The sequence below is a fragment of the Ochotona curzoniae genome, unplaced genomic scaffold, assembly GCF_017591425.1.
Source record: "Ochotona curzoniae isolate NIBS_2020 unplaced genomic scaffold, NIBS_Ocur_1.0 scaffold_2476, whole genome shotgun sequence".
Lineage (NCBI taxonomy): Eukaryota > Metazoa > Chordata > Mammalia > Lagomorpha > Ochotonidae > Ochotona > Ochotona curzoniae.
Window position 1 is genome coordinate 12,135,021 of NW_024467095.1, and position 25,146 is coordinate 12,160,166.

At 48.3% G+C, this 25,146-nt stretch overlaps 1 protein-coding gene across 1 annotated transcript in view; it reads left to right on the forward strand.

Annotated features, from left to right (window-relative positions):
• Nucleotides 1–3,325: 3,325 nt before the first annotated feature.
• LAMB1 (laminin subunit beta 1) overlaps nt 3,326–25,146 on the forward strand; it is a 59,927-nt gene continuing 38,106 nt past the window's right edge. Inside the window, exons 1-11 of the mRNA XM_041002338.1 lie at nt 3,326–3,429; nt 4,361–4,536; nt 7,025–7,160; nt 10,123–10,196; nt 15,368–15,556; nt 15,645–15,708; nt 20,101–20,303; nt 22,529–22,649; nt 24,139–24,327; nt 24,607–24,786; nt 24,892–25,004. Of these exons, the coding sequence (XP_040858272.1) occupies nt 3,393–3,429; nt 4,361–4,536; nt 7,025–7,160; nt 10,123–10,196; nt 15,368–15,556; nt 15,645–15,708; nt 20,101–20,303; nt 22,529–22,649; nt 24,139–24,327; nt 24,607–24,786; nt 24,892–25,004 (1,482 nt within the window). The 5' untranslated portion in view covers nt 3,326–3,392. The remainder of the gene's footprint in view (nt 3,430–4,360; nt 4,537–7,024; nt 7,161–10,122; nt 10,197–15,367; nt 15,557–15,644; nt 15,709–20,100; nt 20,304–22,528; nt 22,650–24,138; nt 24,328–24,606; nt 24,787–24,891; nt 25,005–25,146) is intronic.

Consider the following 25,146-nt stretch of genomic DNA (forward strand, 5'->3'; position numbering starts at 1 on the left):
GTGTTTGAGCATTAGATAGAGACCACACTCTCCCATTCACTGAAGTCAGGAGCCAGGAACTCAAGCCAAATCTCCCATGTGGGTAGCAGGGACCCAATCCCTGATCACTTGCACCACCACTACTGCCTCTTGGGGTCCACAATCCTGAGCCACATTCTGAATCCAGCTACTGATGTGGGAGGCAGGTGTTTCACCCGCTGAACCTCCCTTCTCCATGGCAGGCTTTTGAAACAGGGTAAGAACAGGACCAGGGCTGTGCCTCTGTAAAAATAAAAACACAAACCTTCTGGGAGCATCCCAGGGGATTAAAGTGGAGAGAAGGAGAGTCTGGAAAAAGGCAATGTCTGAAAGTAGGAAGGCCAGTCAAGAGACTCCTGCAGGCATTGAGCCCAGATAGAGAGCCCGGAAGAAGTGAGGCAAGGCAATGAGGTTGCAGCAATGGGGAAAGGCCAGCAGGTGACAGCAGGAGTGGAAGCACCTGCTGCTGAGACAAGCAGTGACTGAAGGAGAGGAAGAGTCTGATTCCCAGGCTGTTCCGGTTCTGCACTGGTGCACTTGACAGAGTCCTATCCTTGGGTTAATACTCTGTTGTCAGTGTAGTCAGGACTGGAATACAGGGGTTCTGTTTATCACACGGTCAGTCCTGCTCCCCACTCCCTGTCTGGAGCTAAGGGCTTTATGAAAGTGCCAGCTGTCCATGGAGGAACAGGTAGAGTGATGAGTTTGGTTTTGCAACACTTTTGAGTCATTTGAGATGCGATATCCCATGAGCAGTTGGATGAGAAATCTGTTTTTGAAAGATTTTATTGTTCATTTATTTCAAAGGTAGAGTTATAGAGAGGGACAGACAGACGGATCTTCCAATCACTGGTTTACTCCCCAAATGGCTGCAATGGCTAAGGCTGGGCAAGGCTCAAGCAATTTTCTTCCAGATCATCCACATGGATGCAGAAGGGAGGGAGAAACGTTATCAAGAAAAGGTGAATGTTCACGCTCAGCAGCTGCTCCAATGAGCTTAGACTAGATCACGTGGGAAAGCCGCATGTGTTTGGCAATCCGAAGCACACTGGGCAGTTAAGAGACCAATGGTGGGATGGAGGCCCAGGTGAGGGGATCTGCAGGGAGCACAGGTGTAGCTTACCTTTGCAAGGGCCCAGGCTACCATGTTAAAGGGAGGAATGGAGTCGGGGTACCTGGATGAAGGCACAGTTCCCATTGTTTTTACTTAAACTAGCAGCAGGTTTGTATGCGTGAGAGCATTGCTCTTAAGAGATTCGAGAAGGGTGTACAGAAGACAAGGCGGGCATGGAGGCAGACACAATGATAGAGGGATTGAGGGCAAAATGAATGAATGTGCTCCCCCCCCCCGTGTGCACACACGTGCAAGATTTAAAAACCCTCTTTCTCAGTAGTGCTAAGTGAGAACCACCAGATTTGTACAAAGTGCTGTGGGGTGAACAACTCGTTTTGTGCAAGGGCAGAGACTCCACCAGCAACAAGGAGCAGAGCAGCGAGCAGGCCTGAGCTGCGGTGAGAACAGCGGCCCATGTCAGGGGACAGAAGAGAGCCCTTGGAAGATCCTAGCAATTTACACAGATGAAGACTATCATGGGAAACTCTGGCCCCTGGTGTTAAAAGTTCAATCAGCAGAAAAGAAGCTGGGCTTTTAACCATCTCCTTCGGCTGTGTTCCATTGCAGTATCAGACCTTCAGAACAGCGCTGGCTCTCTCATGGCTCTCTCATTGCGGTTGCTCCGTCAACAGAGGCTCCGGCGCACCAGGAGAGGCAAGATCTGCCCCCCTAATCCTGTCCCCCTGCAATCCAGCTTGTAGAGATTTGGTGAATAATTAATGCTTCCCCGAGACCTGAGGCCCCTGCCTCCCCCAGACTGCTGGAGGTGTATAAAGCCATAAAGCGGCCGGCTCTGTGGTCTAATGATTAAACTTCCCCAGGCTGATTTCCTTGCAGCTAAGTTATAAACTGGCTAGCCAGCGACACCCCTCCCTTCCCCCACAACCCCAAGACACTGGAAGACAAACAAAATGTGGGGACAGGACTAACAATGGTCCTTGGCCCACCGGAGGCGCCTTGGATGCGGGTGGAACTCAAGAAAGCTCACTGTTGGTGAATCGATCCTTGGTCAAGGGTGTTAGAATCGGGCTTCGTTGGCAGAAGGGGCAGCGGAATGCCTTCCCGAACCTTTCTTCTCTCTCTACCCTGCGGGAGCTACTGTTTACCCGTGTCTCCCCCGCAGGGCGCTCCCGCAGTGTTAGAGAGTGCTTTGCTGAAGACGGTGGGAAATCCAGCATGGTGGCCTTGTCGGCCCTTCCACCATGAGCCGGAAAAGGGGATAGCTGATGACGGTGCCCTTTGAGAAGTTTACCTGAGCTAAAGCTGCTATCTCTATTTAGGTAAGAAGTAGAGGTAGATTGGACACACGCACGCGCGCGCGCACACACACACACACGGATCATTTAATGCAGGGACCACCTGGGTTGCAAGAAGTCCTGGCAGAGCTGAGGCAATGCGTGCCAAGAACGCGCAGTGATTGGCAATCAGCCTCCTTCCGGCGAAGATGTTGTAGGGTTCGAGGCGCCCCAAGCCCCTTAGGCTTTCGTACTGCGATGGGCAGGTGCAGGTGGCGTCTCACTTTCTAAAGGAAAACCTGGCCAGGTTGACCCTCTGAAAGGGTTAACCCTCCTTCCTCCTACAGAGTGGAGTACGTTCCGGGGAGCTCGCAGGGTGCAAGTCTGTAGCCTTGGGCATCATCTCGTGACTCACTTTCCACCAATGTAAGCGCACGAGTCCGCGGGAGGTCCCGACCAGCCCCCTCGCCTGGGATCTGAACACCTACCTGGGAGACCAGCCCCAACGCATCCTGCCCCCACCACCGGACCGCCCAGCGGCGGACCAGTCCTCCCACACCCCTTCAGATCACGTTGCCCCAAAACAAAAGAAGCCTGCTCGAGTAGGGGGTTGGGGTGGGACCTGGTCCTCACCCCCAGCTTGCAGTGGTGGCCCCAGCCGCCCGCCCCGTCCCCTCCGCCCCCAGTGGGCGAGTGTGCGCATGAGCAGAGGCGTCTCCCTGGGTTCCTCCCAGGGCTAAACTTTCTAATTCCCTTCTTTGGGCTCGGGGGCTGCCAGGAGTAGGAGAGCGCTCGCTCGCAGCGCCGCCGGGTGAGAACAAAGTGGCTGCTGCGCGATTTTTCCCCCCTTCTCTGGTGCACCCCCTGCTTCCGTGGGAGCGGCAGGAAATAGAAGGGCCCCTCTCCTCTCCTCTCTGAACATTTGCCTTTCCCCTCCACCTTTCCAGAAAAGAAGAAAAGGCAGACGGCTCCGCGGGCGCCTCAACTCCTCCGCTGCGCTGGCCCCTGGGCTGCCGGCAACCGGCATGGGGCTGCTCCAGGTGTTGATCTGCAGTCTCTTAGGTAATTCCGGGGAGGAAGCGGGGGAAGGGTGGGTTTGGGTGGGGGGAGGGGGGTTGGCTTAGGGGAGGGGAACCCCAAGGCTGTCTGCTGCATTTTGAAGGGATCGGGAGAGAGGCTGGGTGGAAAGGCTGTCCCTAGGGCTCAACGCCCCCGCCGTGGTCTCAGTGGCGGCCGGGGACAGCGCACGCGAAGCGCCGGCGGACCGCACGCCTGGGCTCCGCGCCCAGCGCCCCGGCATCTGCGGGCTTCCCCGGCCGCGGCTAGCTGGCCCCCAGGCTTTGCGCGCCCTCGGTGGGATCCCGCCCGGTTTCCTCTGTGGAGGGCGGGCTCCCTGGGCTGACAGGGCTTACTGCCCAGGGATCCCATTACCTAGGAAATGGCCAAGCGCAGGCTTAGCCCTGGGAAGAGACCCGGGCCATGTGGCTTTCATTAACCATCTCCATTTGTCTCTGAGTGACACCAGAAACAGCTGGAGTGAGCACTTTTCCTGGAATGGCGAAGCCTTAAAGCCAAGGACCATCCGCACTCGTTCCTTGCGGGGGTGGCGGTGGGGGCAGCGATGTGCACGAACTGCTCGCGGACTCCACGTTCACGAGTTTTCGACGCGTACACTCGCGTGCTGCCGCATGCGGGCTTGTGTGCAGGCTCCCCAGGCGCCCGAAGTAACAGCGTGCACACGCACCTCTCTGGTGGTGGCCGAGCAAGTCAGGGTGGGCAACAGCGGGGGTTTCCCGGGAGTGATGCTGCAGATTGCTGGGCACACTTGATGACATTACCGGTTTTCTCTACCTGACCACCTGGCCTTCTCCTTCATCTCCGTTGCGTGTTTGCGTTCTGCTTTTCTTCTGAAGCGACTCCATCCCCTTGTTCTACTTTCTTGGGCGCAAGCCATCGTCCCCACCCACGCCCCTGCATCCTGCTCCTCTTGCAGCCCTGTGCCGAATCCAAGTGGACGCTCAGGAACCCGAGTTCAGCTATGGCTGTGCGGAAGGCAGCTGCTACCCCGCCACGGGTGACCTCCTCATTGGACGCTCACAAAAACTATCCGTGACCTCTACCTGCGGGCTGCACAAGCCGGAGCCCTACTGTATCGTCAGCCACTTGCAGGTGAGGGCTGACAGAGTCGGAGCTCCTCCTCCCCCGCCTCCCTTCCCCTTCCTCCTCCCACACAGATCCAAGGGGCAGGCCCAGGGGACTCTGCATCCTGACCGCCATCCAGATAGGAAGCGCAGCCGGCCGGGGAGTCCCTGCATTAGGCTGGTATTTCACTCACTCACCCCACCTCAGTTTGCACAGTTGCATCCGCAGAACATTTCCTGCCGCGACTGCAGGCTGGGCTGGTAGGGAAAAGGCAGGGGCATGACTCTATGACTCGGATCCCTGCCCTCTGCCATCCCTGACTGCGGCGGATCCAGACGTCTGGTTTTTTGTTTGCTTTTTGTCCCTTAATTCTGGAAGTGTACCTGAAAGGTGGTACATTCCCCTTATTTCTTAAGCGATGATTTTGAGTTTTCCCAGACTCATCTCTCTATTCCCTTGGCCTCCCATTGGGTAGCATGGTCAGATCCCTCCCTGGTCTAAATACCTGGGTTGCCATAGTGCCCTGCGAGCAGAAAACTTGTTCCTGAAAGTGGATCTGGATCTGAGATTTCTGAGATCTTATTCAGACAGCCACATGTCATCTTCAAAAAAGACAGAGTACCAATGATGCCAAATCAGATTCTTTTTCCATGTGTTTTGTTTGTTTCTGTTGTTTATTTATTTTTTGGAGGGAATCTGTTCCCTCTAGCTTTTGATGAAATCAGGAGGAGTTCATCTCACTGTAGGGTGTGTTTCAAGCCAGTTGCTCCAAACCTGGTCACTCTGCCCACCTGTGTAACTGTCCTGCAGGTGCAGGGCACAGTGCCCTGTGGCTGGCACAGTAGATGCGTTAAAATGCGGTCAATTTTACCATGAGATAAGTCATCTTTATAAATTACACCAACGGAGTGTGGTACAGGGAGCGTCACTCATTTGTTTCTAGCTTTGGATGGGGGTGTCTAGACCGTTTCCTCATGAACAGAGGGGAGACTACACTGAAGCTTACCTCCCCCAACATTTTTTTTTGAGTTCTTGTAATTGTTCTTTAGTACTAGTTTCCTTGATGACAACTTAATGAAGCCAGTTCATGTTGCCTTTTCTAATATTAGGATTTGAATGTGATCTAAAATACCAGGCCAGCACTGACTTCAGAGGCCAGGACATCCTGTGCGTGAATCACCACATACTGAAATCAGCTTCCAGCAGAATGAGGATTAGGTCCCTTGCTTTGCAAGCAAGCAGAGCTAGAATCCTCCGTTTATAGGACTAGTCATGGAATAGTGAGGAACCTCACAGATCTGAGACCCTGCACACACACACACACACACACACACACACACACACACACACGGTGGGGGAGTTACGAGAGAGAGAGAGAGAGAGAGAGAGAATACACTTTTCTCATTTAGTGGTTTTAAACATTGAGGCAGGAAGCTCATTTTGTCCAGGGTTCTCATGTACACAGACTTCTGGTCTGTTCTCTTTAGTTAGTACTTCTTGCCAGTTTCAGAATTCTTTGGGAAGTAGGTAATGACTAACCACATGCAAATGTGAACATATAGGCAGCTGCTTTTTGGCTAAGATGCTCACTCCTGCTGTTGATGAGATACATGTGACTTTGTATATCGGTCTTTGTGTCTCTTTCAGACTTAGGACGAATCTGTATTTCAGGAAATGCAGGTTCCAGGAGAAGTTCCCTGTGGGGAAAGGGACCACTAAATGGTGCTGATGACTTACTGTGATGGAGCATAAAGGTTACACAGGCTTTCCAACATCTGGACAGCTGTGGCTCTCATTTTAGGGAGCAAGAGGAAGAGAGACATTGAAGGTGTTCTAAGACCTAAAGGCTTTCTTTATTCTGCTACCTGTCCGGTAATTGGTCCCAGTTTGTAGTGGTTCCAGTATGGCAGGGTAGCCTGGTCCCTCCTTCCCCATTTAGTCTATGCAGCCCCCAGGCTAGGCACTGCTGATTGTTAGCCATAACAGGGAGGAAATTATGAAATCCTATTGTGTGGCTCCCACAGCTCCTCTAAGTACTTCTGCCTTATGCTTGGTTTTTGCCTTATTTAGATTTTAGAAAATCAGGCCTGCATGAATTGTTCTGTTTTTTTTTTCTTTCATATTGTTCACTTTATGTCAGCAAAAATTCCCTAATACCTCTCCGTGCATTTTAGTTTAGAATAAGCTTCTTGAGCTATTTATTGAGATTAAAGTTTAAGCCTAGAAATTTGGTTTTGATTAAAATAGTAGTTTGTGGAAACAATGCCCTCTTTTTACTTGTAACCTTGGAAGTGCAAGGAAGTATTTTTCAGGAGGATTTTTAGCCCGGTAGATTAAAAGTGACAGGTATGATAAAAATTGAGTAATGCTCATATTTCTGTCTTATTTGAAGCTAGGTTTTTTTTCCCCCCTTGGTAGGCTTGATGGAGGTTTATCTATGTTTGTATTTGTGTAAGAAAGCGAGAGGGAGAGAGAGATGGCTTTACTAGACTCAGGAGACCATCTTTGTTTGCAGGAGGACAAGAAGTGCTTCATATGCGATTCGCAAGACCCTTATCACGAGACCCTCAACCCTGACAGCCATCTCATTGAGAACGTGGTCACAACCTTCGCTCCAAACCGCCTTAAGATCTGGTGGCAATCTGAAAACGGTAGGTGGCTGTTGTGGGGACAAGCTCCATGGAGTGTGATTATAAGCTACATGGGGTTTCTGGTTGTTTGGGATTCTGATGGGCTTATGTGACCCATGGTTATTACAACCTGACATTTTATTGCCCTGAAGCCCCAACTTTGCTTGGTAAAATAGGATCCTTCCTCCTGAAGCACACGCTTTCTAGAAAAAAGCAGTCTTTCATGCAAGACCAAAGGATGATTCTGTAGCCCTCACTCCTGGGGATTATGGGGGGGGGGCAGTCTGGCGGAAGGCGTGGGAAGTCTACCGCCTCCGAGGCCTTGAGTCATCCACAGAACCCAGCACCTTTCCGTTGTGATTGAGTTAAAAGAAAAAGACAGAATCCACAGACCCACCATCAACACCACCTTTCATTCATCTACAGAACAATATCATGGATGGAAATAGCAGTGCTGTGAATCACTGCCATGTTGTAAGTTTTCAGTCTGTTGCTGCAAATACGGCCTCAAGTTAGATAATTGTCCTAGTACTCGTGTCAATCCAAACCCTTTCCCTTTGCCATTTGGTTTTAGTCTAATGCATTCCTTTGCTATGATACTATAGTTGCTAAGAAGAATTTCACACATGTTCAAATCTTGAATGCTGAAACTGATGGAGTACAGTAGCAGCTGTGTGCTGGTTAACTGTGTACCATCAGCTGGTTGATAGGCCTGTCTGTAAGCAGGGAAATTGGGCTCCTGAAATGAAATAAGGTTGGGGAAGGGTCCTAGCTCCTGTGTTAAGTCTGCAGGCAGGGACAGTTCTGAGGGAAGGTTGTTCATTCATTTCCACAGAGTTGGATGTGTAGGATGAGAGAGTCGGAATGCCAGAAAGAAGGATTTTCAGAAGGTCTGGAGTTCTGTCACTGTGTCACAGGAGATTAAGTGAGATGAGACTGATGGAAATTGGTCTCTTTAGAAAATCAGACAGATTGTTGCTCTGCCCTGTCTCTCTTGTCTGTTGGTTCACAGCTGAAGACTTTCCGTATGAATGATTGGGGTACAGACAGTGCTTGCCCATGATGGTGTTAAATGAACAAATTAGCAGTCCTCTGGCACAACTACTTTTTTTTTTTTTAAAGCTTTGACCTTTATTTTTCTTTTTTCAGAGGGGGTGTTTTTTGTTTGCTGTTTGTTTTTGTTTTTTTGAGTCAGGGAGGCAGAGAGAGAGAAAGTTCCCATCTCCTTGCTTAGCCCCCAAATACCTTTGGCAGCCAAGACTAATGCAAGTGGAAAAGCAAACTCCGCTCCAGGGCTGCGTGGTGGGCGAGGCTGGGACCCTAGGGACCCTTGCTCCATCACTGTAGCCTCCCCGCGGCTGCTTCATCAGGAAGCTGGAGTCAAGAGTCAGAGTCAGGACTCGAACCCAGGCTCACAGGGTATAGGATACGGTCACCTTAACCCTTATGGACAATTATTTTGAACTTAACCTTTAAGAGGATCATTCCTAGGTCTGATAGAAACGAAGTGCACCCCAGAAAATTGGTCTTGTGTCTCTTCTGCATAGGTTTTTCTCTTCCCATATAAAATAAAATATATTTTAAAAATGTATAAAATGATTTGTATACCTAAAATTAATTTTATAAAATTATAAAACAAACAAAGAACTGAAAGCCATGGTGCTTTTTCAGGTTAGCGCTCAGAGTGGAGTGCACTTCTGCTGCACACATTGCATTGTATGTGCTTAGGTTACGGCCGTCGTGTTGGTCTAGCCTTGAGCCGTCCATGGTTTCATCATCTCTTCTTTTGAACAAATACCATAACATTTTTAAAAGTCTACAAGAGCACAGACCTGTCGTTGCTTCTCTGGGGGAGTTCTGTGAAACCATTTTTTTTTTTTTTAATAAATTGGATGCGATTCATCAGTGTGGTTATCGTGTTTTCTTTTACTGTCCCTGCTCACATCCGTTCCAGTAACCACGATTTTTCCTCCCCAATTGACTTGGCTGTTTTCCAGCAGGAGAGTTGAATGTAAAAGGTCCTACTGATTTCCTGAAAATTACACCGGCCAGGAACATATGAATCGTTCTGATGCAATCCTATCTAACTTCATGGAGGACCCCTTTGGCTCTCAACCACGGGCCCCAGTAGTTGTTGTCGGACACCCAAGAAAACTAGAAAAGTCACCTTTCCCCAAGCAGCAGGCATGGAGGCCCCGTGGGCTGGACTGGGGGAGGAGCTGCTTCCCTGCCTGGAATTCCGGTGGCCTCTTGAGCTTGTTAAAGTGGGCCGGTTGACCCCCGGGGCACAGTGCAAAGGCGCCTTTGTTTGTTCAGGCTTTCCCTGAAAGGGAAGATGTTAGTATTTGTTCTGGGCCAGTTTGTTTATCTGACTGATTCTTTGTCTCTTTGGCAGGGTTGGTTTTTAATGGTGGAAATGCATCCAAAGGTCTCCCCATCCGGGATAGCTTGTTCTCCATTGGAGTCTAACTAACAAATTGAGAGTGGTGGTGGAGACGGTGGGAGACCCTGGTTTATTTTTCTTTGCTGGTGCATGGACAAAGAGGCCTGTGTGTGTTTGGACTGGAAGAAGATCTGGTCTCTGTGCCACGCACCCTTGGCAAGCTGACCCCCTACCGTGCACAGGAAGTCTCTCCCCTTGGAGAGTCCTTTGGCTTAGAAGAGGGGGAAGGTGTTTCCCTTTTCCCTAGTCCTTCAAGAGCAGGAGATGTCTGTTGACAGCCACTGGGGGCATGGTGCCAAGCTTCCCGCTCCAGGGAACCATGCAGAATGATTTTGTGGCAAGCGGCAGAATTAACTATGACTTGGGTTTTCCCACCTAAATAAACACGAAGGATGCTCGCTGGTACCCCCAACTTCACCTGGACTGGGAGAAGGCGTCCTCTGAAGACTGTGACGGTCATCTAAGAGCAGATTCCACTGTCTGCGCATGTTCTTGCCAATCTCACTCTTTGCCCCCCCCTTTTTTTAAACACTCCTGTAGGTGTGGAAAATGTCACTATCCAACTGGATCTGGAAGCAGAATTCCATTTTACGCATCTCATAATGACATTCAAGGTAAGAGTTTTGTCCTCTCCCCTCCCAAAACGGATGTCTCCTTGGAGCTGGCCGAAATGAGAACGTGTGTGTATTAAGGTTGGCATACACTGGGAGAGGGGAGCGCTTATTTAAAGGTAGGCCAGATAACTACATTTAACAAACACTCCGTTTTCGCAGCAGGGACCAGAGAGCATCTCTGTTCTAAGGCAATTCAACTACAAAATTTGGATTTGATGTCTTTATTTCCCCTTAGATGGAGAGAGGCAGGGCTGTTTCTCCCAGGTCACAGCAGAACAGCTGGAGACAGGATCCCCCGGTCCTTATGTTTTAATGCTGAGTTCAGGAAGGATCCCCCGGTCCTTATGTTTTAATGCTGAGTTCAGGAAGTACATTGTCTTCAGTTTTGCAGGCTTTGCACAATTTGTGGGATTGCTTTTGCAGTTTCTTAGGAACTCTAAATGCCTTCTCCAACATGGGCTTTTCTCTTCATTTTTCTTTGGGAGATGCAAAATGAATCCAAGGCGAGGGAATGTCTCTGTACAAAGTCCCTTTGTTTCTTCTCTAACAGCTGCCTGGAAATGACAGGCTGCACATGTTTTAAAGTATGTGTTGGTGCGCAGAAAACCCGTAATTTACTCATTGCTTCTCAGACTGACTTAGCTCTCAAATGCTTTTCGGTTAGAGTTAGCGGCCTTGTTGACTTCCTTTCAGGTTAGAGAACATGTGGTGGGGAAGATTTCCAGGTGGCCACATTGGCTGTGAGAGTCTCATTTCTGTCTGCGACCCTAGGGAGCTTGGGAGCTGGGGAGCAAGGGCGGGTGTGGGAGGCAGAATCTCACCAGCAGAGGCATGGGGCCAGGCAATTCCCAGGCCTGAGCTCTCCGCTTGCTCAGCCCCCTGCAACCTACTGCAACTGCCGAGGCTGGACGATGGACACTGGGATGCCTTGCGTTGAGTGGTAGGGAGGGCATCACTAAAGAAGTCGTCACTTTTTGTCACCAACTCATTTTCCCTTCGTTGACCACACTCTGCCTGGAGATGAACTTGAGGTTCAGCCAGGCATGAATGTGTTGCCTTCACCTCATAGAACACCAAAAAAGTTTCCAGTCCTATTCGTTACTTAATGTTCTGTCTTTCACCTTGGAGAGGGTATCTGTTTGTACACATGGGCAATTCCGAGTTCATCTACATCCAGAAGTCCTCTGGGCACACGATCCACAATTGACTACTCATTCAGCTGAATACAATGGGCCAAAGATGACATTCTGCACTTGAGGGCAGAGGGTCAAACAGAGCAGGCAGTAATTGAGACAAGGAGAATGAGTACAAGGGGATAGAAAACTGAGGGATCCTAGCTCCAGGGAGAACAGCTATGTCTATGGGGTTGGGTGCCTTGCGGGTGTGGACAGCCAGGGTTTAGTCATTGTTCTACAGATATTTACTGAATAAGAAAGTGTACACATGAATTCAATTATCTTCGCCTTGGAAGAAGCAGACATAGGTTCTATGGAAGCTTCTAGTAATAAAGAAGAGGAAGGAGATAGATGTAAATAACTTCCAAAACATAGCAGAGAGTGCTAAGTGCTATAGATAGCAGAGAGTGCCAAGCGCTGTAGCAGCATTCCAGACAGTACACGTCAGCACAGAGGAGGGGGAGATTCATTGTCACTCGGGATAAAGGAGAATGCTTTGCAAGGAGAGGAATGGGGATGCACTTGACCCAGGCTAGCAAGAGCGATCAGGTCTCAGTGTAGGGGAGGTGGAAGGCAAAATGTTCTTGGTGAAGCAAACAGTCTGAGAGCCAGTTGACAGTACAGGGCCGGTGGACAATAAGAGCCCAGCATGCATTGTGCGGGATTTGCAAGGGCGGGGAGGGAAGGGAAGTGGAAAAGTAGATTAGAGTCAGCATCTTGACTCCTTGCTGAAGAGGGTGAGCCTTATAAGAAACAAGAAACCATTGACAATGAAGTGTTTCAAGAAGAGAGCCCAAGAGGAAATGCATCCGAGGCATGCTGGGAGGCGCTTCCTGGGTGGCCATTGAGGATGGCCGACCTGGGATCCACGCAAAGGCTTAGATGCAAAGGCACTTCAGGTCACTGTCTGGAGCCCAGGGGTCATGTCAGTTGGGATTCCCACATCCGGGTACCTGAATGTGATGCTCTCCTGCAGCTTTGGATCATTACTTTCTGCTCATGCCATCCCTGGGAGGCAGCTGTGATGGCTCCAGTTCTTGCCACCCACATGGGAAACCCAGGTAGAGTTCTTGGTTTCTAGCTCCCAGCCGGCCCAGCCTCAGCCAATTCTGATTGAACAATGGATAGGAAATTTCAATATGCTTCTCTTTATTTCTATCCATACCTCTTAAATCAATATATTTTAAAAATGACAAAGTATACAGTTAACTACTTCTTATCCAAAATGCTTGGAACCCGAACAGATATTTTCATTGACGTTACCAAATTCCGCATGTCTAATCAGGACATCAGAGATACTCTGCAGTGTGAAACTTGGGGAGCACTGACATGACACTCGGAAAGTTTCCATTTTAGACTTTTAGGATGAGGGATGCTCAGCTTGTCCTTGACAGACATTTTCAAACTGTATCCTGAGGCAGCCGTGCTGTGAGGAACGTCAGGGAGCACAGTCCCAGTGACTGAGGCAGTCCTGCGGGACCTAGAGCAGGAAAGCCTGAACCGTGAAATGAAGTGTGATTAGAAGCAGAATGGTGGAGGAGAGAGATGAGTCAAAAATGGCCGCATAGGCGTGGCTTCTGGCCTGGCAGTTAAGATGTCATTGAGGGCACCTGCATCCTTTGTCAGAGCACCAGAGCTCAAGCTCTGTGTTCTTGGTCACAGTTACCTGCTTCATCTCACCCAGGGCCGTAGCTGATGATGGCTCGAGTAGTTGGGTCCCTGAATTTTGCCTGGCCCAGCCCTGGCTGTTCTGTGAGCACCGGGGGAGGAAACCAGTGAATAGCTCTGTTTATTAGGACTCTGCATGGCAAATGAGTGAAAATAAGCAACAAAAAAAATTGGTTTTAATGTCTTATATGAGAAGATGATTGATCTCATTACTGGGAGTGAAGAAAAGAAACGAATTGAAGTTAGGCACCGTGAAGTCAGCATCTCTTTTGTTACCAGGCTTTGCTGGGGGGATGGCTGATTGTCCAGCAGGTAGTTTCCTCAGGCTAGCAAAAGTCATTTTGTCTCTATAGATGGTATGTTTTTGTAAATGGCCAGATGTTCCAAATGCATTGCTCTTTTGTTTGTTGTAAGTTCCAAGGCAACGGTTCAGGGACATGAGGCCTAAGGAGACTGATGACTAAGCAAAGAGCTGTGCAAAGGCTTCTATTCTTGAGGCACAATGTGCTATTCCGGTTTCCAGCAGCTTCGTAACTCCAGAGGAAATTGGATGACTTGTCAATGGCCGTTTAAAACTTATAGGGAGAAGGCAGCACAGCTCAGCCTGACTTCACGGCTTCTCCTCTCTGCTGCCTTTTGACCTAGAGACATCAGACCAGGGCGGTTTGTCCCTTGCAGAACCTCCCCACGTCTTGCCAGCCAGGAGCCTGCATCCATGGGGAACTGGCCAGACCTACTTGGCACACTTGGTTCAGTTAGTCACTGGGATTCCCTGTCTCCTATATTTTAAAATTCTTAGTCTGATACTCTCTCAAGTTGAATGAAGTATCATTTTATTCTGTTCTGGGAATGAAAAATAAGAACCAAAGCAACCAGTGAATAAGACAAAGGACCTGTCAGAAGGTAATTCCCCTTCTGCCTGCTCGAGGATTAAGCCACCGCTCAGGGTTATTAAGGACAGCAAAGGTGGTCTGAGCAGGCGCTGTCTTTCCCCTTTGCTTCTCAGTCGCATTTCTGCCAAGCTAAGTCAGCAGTGAGAGTCTTTATTCAGGTTCTGTTTGCTAGGTCACCTCGGTTTTCCTTTGCTCTCCTTCCACAGTGCTTCAACTCCTTTTCTGCACACGCAGTCACTGTGTTGTCAGAGCTGGGGTGTCGCCCACTAGTCTATTGTGCTGGGCCCATTGGTGAGTCTTTTTTTTTTTTCCCTCTCTCATGTGCTCGTTTCTCAGACCTCTAAAGCAAGTGAGGGAAGAAGACAGGTTTGATCTGTCCTAGCTTGGTTGGAATTTAAGCTCTGTAACTAGGCAGTGTCTCAGCTTCAGTTTCCTTGTCTGCGAGCAGCTGTGTTGAGATGAAGTTTCCTCCAGCTGTGGGGAGAAGGTGCTGCAGCCCGGGTCGCTTAAACAGGACACTTACTTTCTCACAGTGCTGGAGATGGGAAACCCGAGGCCAAGGTGCTCACCGGATTGGTTTCCTCTGGCGGCTGCCTCTTCTCCCTGTTCCTCTCAGGGTCTTTGTTGTGCATGTCTATTTCCTGACATCCTCTTCTTATGGGACATCAGTCGCATCGGATTAGAGCCCGCCCCAGTGGCCTCCTTACCGTCTTCACAAGCTGTGTTTCTGCAGGTGCTGGCATTAGATCTTCAGTGTAGGACTTTGGGGTGGGCATGAATCAGCCCATCACAGCCGTAACTTCCATCCATTGGCACACAAGGCTCCATTTGACTTCCTGTTTTCTATTCTTTTGGGTATATATCTAGCCATGGAATTATAATTTCCCAGTTTCCTGAGTGAGTTCTTTGATATTGTTTTTCCCAAGCACACTGCATATGGCTCTATTACAGTGTTGGATGTTTTACTGTAAACTATCATCCATAGACATACTTCAGAATATGTCTAGATATAGGCAGCATATAGAACACTGGTGCTTGATAGGGGGTGATTATTGAATAGTCAAATGAACAAATGTATGAATGAGTGAGGAGTGTTCCAACCACTCATGTTAAAGGTAGGGCGAATTAACAGATTGCAATTTGTTTGCTACGAAGGCCTGTTTATAATCAACTTCTAAAAAGAAACTGCTTACTAATCTAATAGGGTGGAGGGAAGTGCAAAAATTTAGAGACCAGACATTCTTCTTGCAAAGGAAAGTCTCTGGAACAGCTTGAAGTTTTTGGAATTCAGAGCCAGCCGAAAATATTAACCACATGCAGTCAAAGGCTGTGGCCCAGAGCTGAATGACACTTTTATTGGAGATTTTTAAAAAATACACTTAACGGTTTAAAAAAAAAAGAAGCATCAAATGAGACTTTTGTTTCCCGCCTTCAGACATTCCGTCCGGCTGCTATGCTGATAGAGCGATCGTCTGATTTTGGGCAGACCTGGGGCGTGTACAGGTACTTTGCCTATGACTGTGAGAGCTCGTTTCCAGGCGTTTCGACGGGCCCTATGAAGAAAGTTGACGATATCATCTGTGATTCCCGATATTCCGACATCGAGCCCTCGACGGAAGGAGAGGTTGGCTTGTGTCTTTGTTGTGACTACTCCTTCTCGCTCTGCTTTCTGATCATCATAAACATCCAAGAACTTGTCTTTCTATTTGTAGGTGATATTTCGTGCTTTAGATCCTGCTTTCAAAATAGAAGACCCGTACAGCCCAAGGATACAGAGTAAGCTGGCTTTTAAATGACAGTTCTGATGGGAGGTGGGATGAGTCTTACCTATTATTCAGGCATTACTGAGTCTGCCTTGGCTTTGCAACACCCCACCAGTAGTTGTGAAAAACGGGGTCCGTCAGACTTTGACTGCTGGGAAACACATTCTGAAGAAGAGATTTCTAAACACTCCGACCTGAAATACCTTGATCATATTATCTTATTTTCTGTTCAGCATGTTAATTAGGGTAGGGTTTAACCTGGTAACCAAATGTTCCCCCCAAAATTCAGCTGCTTAGATAGAATGAGAATTCTTTCATGGAATCCAAAAGGATTGTCAGAAAAGAAATAATTAGGTTTATCAGGTAAAATATGGGCTGAGGAGCCTGTTAAATCTGAATTGTTGACAAATTTTTGGGTATAAATATATTCTGCATAATTTTTATGATGAGTACAAATATGTCCCATGTAATATTTATGCTTAATGTCACTACGTTCCAGGTGTTTTGGGGATGTATATTAAAACAATTCATTATTTATCTACACTCTGAGTATCCTTTACTTTTATTGCCCAAACTCCAAATTTGGGAACTCCTAGGATCCCAGCTTCATTCCATCTGTAGCCTTTACCCCTGCCCTTAGTTCGGTCCTCACTAGACGGTTGTTGTCTCATGCTGTGGAGGGCAAGCAAACTGCACTTAAAGATGAGACATGCGTCCTCATCACATCTCATTATCCAAAATCAGTCACATGGTATCCCTGCAGGAGACCCTGGGAAGCATCGCTAGCTAGCTAGGTGCTTTGCTAAAGCTACGGCAAGAGCGCCTTCTGTCAAAGGAATAAGGGAAGAAGACATACCAAAAGGAATGCAGAACTCACAGCCGCGAGTAGCTCGGTGAGATGACTGTTGGATTGCTGCTTAATGCAGGAGTCAGTTCGGGTTCACAGAGTTGGGATGCTGTGGTGGTGATGTAATGAGTAAATGGCAGGCAGATCTTGAGCACATGTTTTGTTTTTTTTTAAGATTTTTACTTTATTTTTATTGGAAAGTCAGATATACAGAGAGGAGGAGAGACAGCGAGAAAGATCTTCCATCTGATGATTCACTCCCCAAGTGAGCGCAACGGCCGATGCTATGCCAATCCAAAGCCAGGAGCCAGGAATTTCTTCCAGGTCTCCCACATGGGTGCAGAGTCCCAAGGCTTTGGGCCATTCTCGACTGCTTTTCCAGGCCACAAGCAGGGAGCTGGATGGGAAGTGGAGCTGCTGGGATTAGAACCGGAGCCCATATGGGATCCCAATGCATTCAAGGTGAGGACTTTAGCTGCTAGGCCATGCCGCCGGGTCCTTGAGCCCATGTTTTACACTGAGCTCTTCACAGCTTTTTCTAGCATCCACAACTACACTTAAGTTGATCCAGAACGACATTTTGATCTTGGGAGGCATAAGGTGCAGTCGTCAAAGGAAGCGGCTGAGGTGTCATTCAGACCCGGGCTATTTTCTTTAAGATTTACTTAAGCTTGAAAGTCAGAGAGATGGAGAGAGTTTAAGAGAGCCTTCATCCACTGGTTCACTCCCCTAAATGGCTACAGTGGCTGGAACTGAGCCCATTCAAAGCCTGGAGCCAGAAACTTCCTCCCCGCCTCCTACATGGATGCAGGGGCCCAAGGACTTGAACCATCCTGTGCTGTCCTCCTAAGCTGTAAGCAGTTAGCTAGATCAGAAGTGGATGCAAGCATCACAGGGCAGAGGGTTCGCTGTCTGTGCCACTGCCCTGGTCCCCAGATCTGGATTTAAAGGGCATTTCCATCTTCATGTTGGCTATAGGACTGGGGCTAAGAAATTGAAAACTTCCTGTTTTTCCTTTTTGTTTTGTAATTTCATTGTGTAACACTGACCTTGGAGCTATTAGAGAAGGAGAGTGAGTGGATGTTTGTAAGATCCATCCGAAGGCCAGGCCGTTGAGTAACTTGACACTGCTGCTGTGGTGGGAGCGGGGCCTGTCAACCGGAGCCACACGGCTGAGCTCCTCACTGCTCCATCTTTCCCAGCTGTACTCGGCCCGCCCCCGCCCTGGAGCGTCCCAGCTTATAGCGTGGAGGAGCAAAGGGGAAGCAGCCCATGGGATGGTGCCAGAAAAGTGCTGCCTCGCTGTTAAATTAGTTTTACATGTGGCCCAGACTCGCTCTGGCCTGTAATTTACTCATCTATTCTCCTGTGTACTAATTACTGAATGGCATGTTGAACCCAGGGCTCATTTGTAAGAGAGCTGTGAGGCCTTAGAATCCAAAATCCAGCAGAGAAAAATGCCCACCTAGGCTTCCAAGCCAGCACCTCCCAAGTCCCTAAAAGACTTTGTCATCTGCCCCTTTCTGGAGGACATCGGGGACTAGGGGATGTGTGGCCCGTCCAATCATAAAGCCCTCGCCTTCTGTCAAATAGCATCCGATCTGCTGCTGTGCTATGGAAGCACCCGGGGTAGCTTTGCAGTCCCTTGCTATTCAAGGGAACATTGTGTCTTTGGTTGTTGCTATGCTCGAGACCTCGGGGACTCACTTCAGAAGCGGTCTGCCTCTTGAAGCAGCTGTTGGTGCAAGGCCTTGTTACTGTTAAAAAAAAAATATGGCAGGAGTTTGGGTGAGGGGTGGGGGAAGGCGGAGCATATTTGCTCTTCTGAGATTTCCACAAAGATCAGTTCAAGGGCGGCTAAATCCTCCAGCTGCTCTTGGTGCCTGGTGTTTGGCCTCTTGTCAATAGACGCTTGTGCTCCTTCGGGGGCAGGAGGCTTTGTGCTGGACGAAGTGTTGGCATTCACGATGCCTTTGAGCTAAGCAGGACCACGGGGTCTGTGTTGAGTTTAGCCCATGCATTTCCCCTTACATCCACAGCTATTTCTGTAGTGTGGATTGTGGTCTGTATACTCTATTAGCTATTCAGAATCGCACTGGGCTTTGAAAGTATTTGCGGCTGCTAGCGTTTGGTCTGGGGTGACACGGTCGTAAGAGTGCTTCAGCATAAATCAAAGTGGTGCTGAGGAGGCTAAGCCTAAAGGGCTGCAGCACTCACCTTAGTCCAAGTGTGTGGGCTCAGCAGCCTCCTGGGATGCCCGTGAGCGGGAACAGCATGGCAATGAATGTGAACGCCGGTGGAGAAGGTTGAAGGGCCCTCAGTTTATCCAGTTGCAATACGTTGCCATTAATAGCCTGTTCCGTAATACGCTTAGGTCTACAGATTTAGGAAGGGGTAGGAAAAAGTTTTTAAAAAATTGACTTAGAAGTAAATCGCAATTAAAAAAAATTTGCCCCCATCTCTCAATATTAACCTTCTTTATTCTGATGTCACTATATTATATGGATAATATATGTTATACTGATTATATTGTCACTATATTATGTTGTCACTGTGTGCCACTGATTATGTTGATCTGTGGAAGAGTTTTGTACAGCAAAAACCAGAACAGTATAAACCAACATGTCATTTAAAAAGTTGTGCAGGTGATGCTCCACTGACTAATCCTCTACCTGGAAGTGCCAGCATCCCATAGAGGCACCAGTTCATGTCCTAGCTGCTCTACTTTCATCCAGTTTCCTGCTTATGGCCTGGAAAAGCAGCAGAGGACAGCCCAAAGTCTTGGGACCCTGCATCCGTGTGGGAGACCTGGAAGAAGTTTCTGGATCCTGGCTTTGGATCAGCTCAGCTCTGGCCATTGAGGCTATTTGGGGAGTGAAGTGGCAGATGAAGAAGTCTCTATCTCTCCTTCTCTCTGTAAATCTGCCTTCTTTTCCAGTAAAAATAAATCAGTCTTTTCAAAACAACAACAACAAAAACCCCAAACTTGAGATACTCTGTCTGGATTGCAGTTTGTGCTGCTAAATCCATTTTCATAACTTGGACTTAAATGGAATGGTGAGAAACTTCACGTAGTATTTTCCCTCCGTAAACTAAACCTATATATATATATACACACACCCCTATCTACCCTCTCATGATGCAAATTGGAAGGCTTGGGTGAACCTTTACTGCTTGAATGGGAGTTTCTGATTTGGGGACTGATGCTAATTGTGGGAACCAGATGTGATTGCAAAACTTGAGATCGCCATGTGCTAAGAATTGTTTGTGTCTTTTAAGGTTTATTAATCTGCAGATCACTGGGTTCTGGCAATTGTAGTTTACTTCTCCACTTTCACACTTCCTGACATGTTGGCCTGTAGACAAAGCCATCACAGAGCAGTGATTTCTGTTCAGCTGGTAAAAAGGCAGGGACTTCCTGCTTCTGACAGCTGCCCCATTCCGCTAAGCTTCATTCCAGGGTTCCTCTCGGTGGTGGGAGTGGGAGGTATGATACTGTGTCCTCATGAAGCAATTCTGATGTGATCCAACTTTTGCTCTTCTCGGCGACCTTCACAGATCTGTTGAAAATCACCAACTTGAGAATCAAGTTTGTGAAACTGCATACTTTGGGAGATAACCTTCTGGATTCCAGAATGGAGATCAGAGAGAAGTACTACTACGCTGTCTATGACATGGTAGTTCGAGGAAACTGCTTCTGCTACGGCCATGCCAGTGAGTGTGCCCCTGTGGATGGATTCAACGAGGAAGTGGAAGGAATGGTAAGGGAGCACGTGCACTTCTTCCTGCTCGGTGGGGTGGGAGGGGAGCGGGACTCTGACGTGCAAACTGCCGCCAGGCTCGACTCAAACCTTTTCCATTCGTTTGCCAAGACTTTTGAGTTTTCTAGATTCACATTTGGCCCATTGTACCATATAGCTGGTTCAATGCTGGTTTTGTCTTTAGAGAGTTTCTGGGACTGTGAGAAGATATGGGTTGCTCATTTTAAGGCCACTGAATGAGTTTTTTGGAACTTGTTACTGCAGGTTGTTGCTAAAGTTAATAGTTTAGTCAACAAAGAGGAACAGGTTGTCTAAATAACAGTTGGATCTGCCTTTGTATTAGGGAAGATTAAAAACCACAAGCATTCAGTCTTTAGGCTAGGAGGCATAAATTGATCCCAGTCCAAAGAAGGCAGAACTTGTAAGCCCCAGCCTGTGTAAGAAGTTGGGGTCAAATAGAGTTTGCTTCCTTTTCCACGTTCAGCTTGTATTTGCAAACTTGGATCCAAAAATAGGTTGATTCAGTCAAAAAACTTGGTTGATTTGCCAAATGGATAGAGAAAATTAGGATAGTCTATTCTAATCTGGTAGAGAAGTCAGATATACAGAGAGGAAAATCTTCTGTCTGCTGATTCACCTCAATTGACCGCAATGGCCAGAACGGAGCCAATTTGAAGTCAGGAGCCAGAAGCTTCCTCTGGGTCTCCCCATGCAGGTGCAGGGTCCCAAGGCTTTGGGCCGTGCTTGACTGTTTTCCCAGGCCACAAAGCAGGAAGCTAGATGGGAAGCAGGGCCATTGGGATTAGAACCAGCGCCCATATGGGATCCCCGCATGTGCAAGTTGAGAACTTTAACTGTTAGGCTACTGCACTGAGTCCTTTAGGAGACTTCTTAGAGAGCTTGAGGATTTTACAGCTAGGCGCGGCTGTTAGTCACCCAAATGCTTTCACCATGAGAAAAGAGGCCAGGGACCCTGAGCCGTTTGCCAGAGAACCCCAAACCAATGAGTAGCAGGTGGAGGGGACTCCATCTTACCCTCCTGCCACTGCCCCGGGGTCTCTGTGGACCTTCACGGTTGGTGAATGGTGTGCTTGGCCTTTCTGCTGTTTGCCATCTCAAACAGTCACAGTCCTTATCACAGAAGATGTAGCTGGGACTGTTTTTAGCTCTTTTAAAACCACTGCCTTCTCTACGCTTTCATGAAAAGTCACAGTGCATGAGAAAGCTGGGTTTTCCACGGAGCCTCAACGGTAGGAAGCAGTCCTCCAATGTGATTGCTACTGGTCTCAGAGGATGCCAGGAAGATGATGTGTCATCTGCAATGGAACTAAGCTGAGGTGCAGTGTGGGTCACGTAGTGCATGGCGCTGTGGCTTCTGCCCCGCATGCTCCTGCCCTGTGTGCTTTAGAGCTGTGCTTTGGGTTGTGTAACATCAGCCTTGGGTCTTCTGGGAGCTGCACTGCTGGCACAGGGGTGAGGCTGGACCTGTTGGTCCTGTTCTTGAATTCAGAGCTATTACGAACTCCCAGTGAAGTACCCGAGGACATTCACCTGCTGTGGGCTGAATTTATAGCTTCAGGGTCTTCAGCAGGACCCAGGGTGGCATAATGCACAAGATGGCGTGTCGTGGGCCTTTCATTGAGTGAATGTAAGAGTTTATAATTTCTTGGAGGAAAAAAATGGTTACTTTTTACTGAAACAAAATGAGATTTCAAAATTAAGTGCTATGCCTACAGCAAAAGAAAAATGCAAACAAAAATTTAAAATGGCTGCCTATCTGCTCTAGTAGTAAAACCCTATAGTGTGTGAATTTGTGTCCAGGCTGTGTGTGTGAGCTTATAGCTTTTGTAGCTTTCTAATACAATGAATATTTTAAAAACTCTTCAGTAACTTAAAAAAAAAAAAACTTCAGTAACTAATTCTATTCTTCCTGGTTTTTCCCTAGATAACAAACCATTAATGGGTATCTTGGTACATTAAGTTTCTTGAAAAAAATTAATTTTTAATTAACTTTTCACAGATTCATTATAGTTTATTGACAGTTTTAGGATGGGAGCTTTTCTGAATTTTGGGGGATTTAGCCACCAGCAAGAGTAGGGTTCCGGGGGCGGGAGAAACACTGTGGCAGGTTCATGATGAAAAGGGATTTCTGTTTGCAAGGATTGTGGAGAACATTTGGCCATCCGCATCTCTGACTTTGCTTTCTCATGATTATGATGTTCAAGGTGCATGGCCACTGCATGTGCAGGCATAACACCAAGGGCCTGAACTGTGAGCTGTGCATGGATTTCTACCATGACTTACCGTGGAGACCTGCCGAAGGTCGAAACAGCAATGCCTGCAAAAGTAAGTCTCCATCACTGGGATGTTTTGCAAAAGTTTGGAATCTGATCTCTGCATTCTGATTGGGGGTGCTATAAAAGACTGTTTTTTGCAGAAGGGAGAAAAGTTAACTTCTTCTTCCCTACCTCCACAATATTAACTTTTAGGAATCTAGCAATTATCCATTTAGTTAAGCTGAACCATTGGGGCACCGTCACAGTGACTGTGGTAACTACTGTGGAAGACTCGGATGTTGTCTTTGACATTGTACATGTTTGTAAGGCAAGAGCGCCATGAGAGAGAATGAAAGGAAAATAGGACACTGTAGATCACTAAAGCCTAGGAAATACAGAGTAGAGCTTTTGCCCTTGTTTCCACGCCAGCCCAGCTGTGGCCTCTGGCACACTTGAGTCCATCCAACCATCAGAAATACGGTGTCAACCCCCACATGCCCTGCGTCCCACTCACAGTGATTCTGATAACCATCCTGCCCTGAGAGAACACACCTGCCTCAGTCCCCGCTCTGGGAAGGACTTTTCTAGAAATTCAGACATCAGTGAGATCTAGAGTGGTCCAGACTTGGCAAGTCTGTTAGAATCCAGTCATCTCTGGATGACTGTTCAAGGCTGTTTGGGTAGAGAAGGCAGATGGAGAGAGGAAGGTGGGAAGGGGTTCAGACAAGGAGAATAGTGTGAAGTACAGGCTATGAGAATGTTTTGTGACTGTTGGGAAATGACACTGGCTTGAATGCCACTGTGCTAGGAGCAGTACCATGGAGGGTACCAGGAATGCATCCATCCATGTGTAAGACACAAGCCCCTCTGCACGGTGTCCTCCTGCAAGGCAGGCAGGTGGGAGAACTCAAGCATAGAGGCCCATGCTGGGTCAGCTCTGTTGTGGGAAAACTAGCACCATTCATGTGCATGGTGGAATGGGAGACTAGGATGATGGGTTGGGCCAACAAGTTTATGCTGAGTGGGCTAGTGGAAGCTGAATACCTCATCCAAGAAGGCCTGGTGGACTTGAATTCTTCCTACAGGGTTTGGCTTGGTGTGGCAGCATGAGTAGTGGGGAGTGAGGTCATGTCCCCCAAAACAGAGCCCCCATTCAGGCTTCCCTAGGAACTTGCCACCAGAAAGTCCTTTGGAGTAAGGTCTTTGTGTCCACTCCCATGCTGAGTGGATCACCAAGGCCTCCTCTGCGGGCTGGCAGCCTTCCTGGTGGTTGTGAACTTCAGGGGTCCTTTATCCAAAGGATACTTCCATTCTCTTACAAGGCGGGCAGATAGGTGAGTTTATTTCATTAAGTTCACATTTTTAGAGTTTCTGTGCTGATGGAGGGCTTGAACCTGTGGTATATGTGGATGTGTCCTTTGTCACCACGAAAGCCGTCTTGTTCGTTCAGGCTGAACTCAGTCTCAAGTTTACTTAATGAGCTTCCTTCCCAATCAATGCCATCCTTCATTGACACGACAAGCTATGAGGCTTCCCTTGACGTCGATCTTGTCACACAGAGTGCAACTGCAACGAGCACTCCAGCTCGTGTCACTTTGACATGGCGGTGTACCTGGCCACCGGCAATGTCAGTGGGGGCGTATGCGATGACTGTCAGCACAACACCATGGGACGCAACTGTGAGCAGTGCAGACCCTTCTACTACCAGCACCCGGAGAGGGACATCCGAGATCCTAACGTCTGTGAAAGTAAGTTGGCAGGTGTCGCCGGGTGGGACTGAGCCCAGGTGACTTTACACCATGAATAGTCAGTAGTTAACATCCTTGTGTGGAGTTCCATGTTTGAGCAGGGACCTCAGGCTTGTTGATTTAACTTCTGCCTGGGAGTTCAAGATTGGAATTGACTCATTAGTTGAGCTTTCTTTAGTCTACTTCTGTGAGGTTTTGACGGTAGAAAGGAATGTGTGTCAAGCAGTGACCCAACACCGTTCCTGCTGCTTTTACACTGATACTTTCCATTCTTTATAGAATGTTCATGTGATCCAGCTGGTTCTCAGAACGAAGGCATCTGTGACAGCTACACTGACTTTGCTACTGGTCTCATTGCCGGTCAGTGTCGGTGTAAACCCTACGTAGAAGGGGAACACTGCGATGTTTGCAAGGAAGGCTTCTACGGCTTAAGCGCCACAGACCCGTTTGGTTGTCAGTGTGAGTGCATTTCATCAAAAGCTTGGGGAGGCGTCCCAGGTACGTGGCTCCCATTTTACGTGCCGATTCTGAAGCCCAACTGTGACTTGCTTTGTCTCCATTAAGCCTGTGCTTGCAATCCTTTGGGAACCATTCCTGGCGGGAATCCTTGTGACTCGGAGACTGGGTACTGCTACTGTAAGCGTCTGGTGATGGGACAGCGCTGTGACCAGTGTCTGGTAGGTGACTCCTTGTGGCATGGGCTGGGCAGTTGGTGAACAGGACGTGGGTTTGTAGAGGAGGCTTTTCAGCACTGTGAGTTCTAACAACCACGTGTGCTGATCTTAACAGACACGAGTGGGAGAGTCCCAGATGGGAATT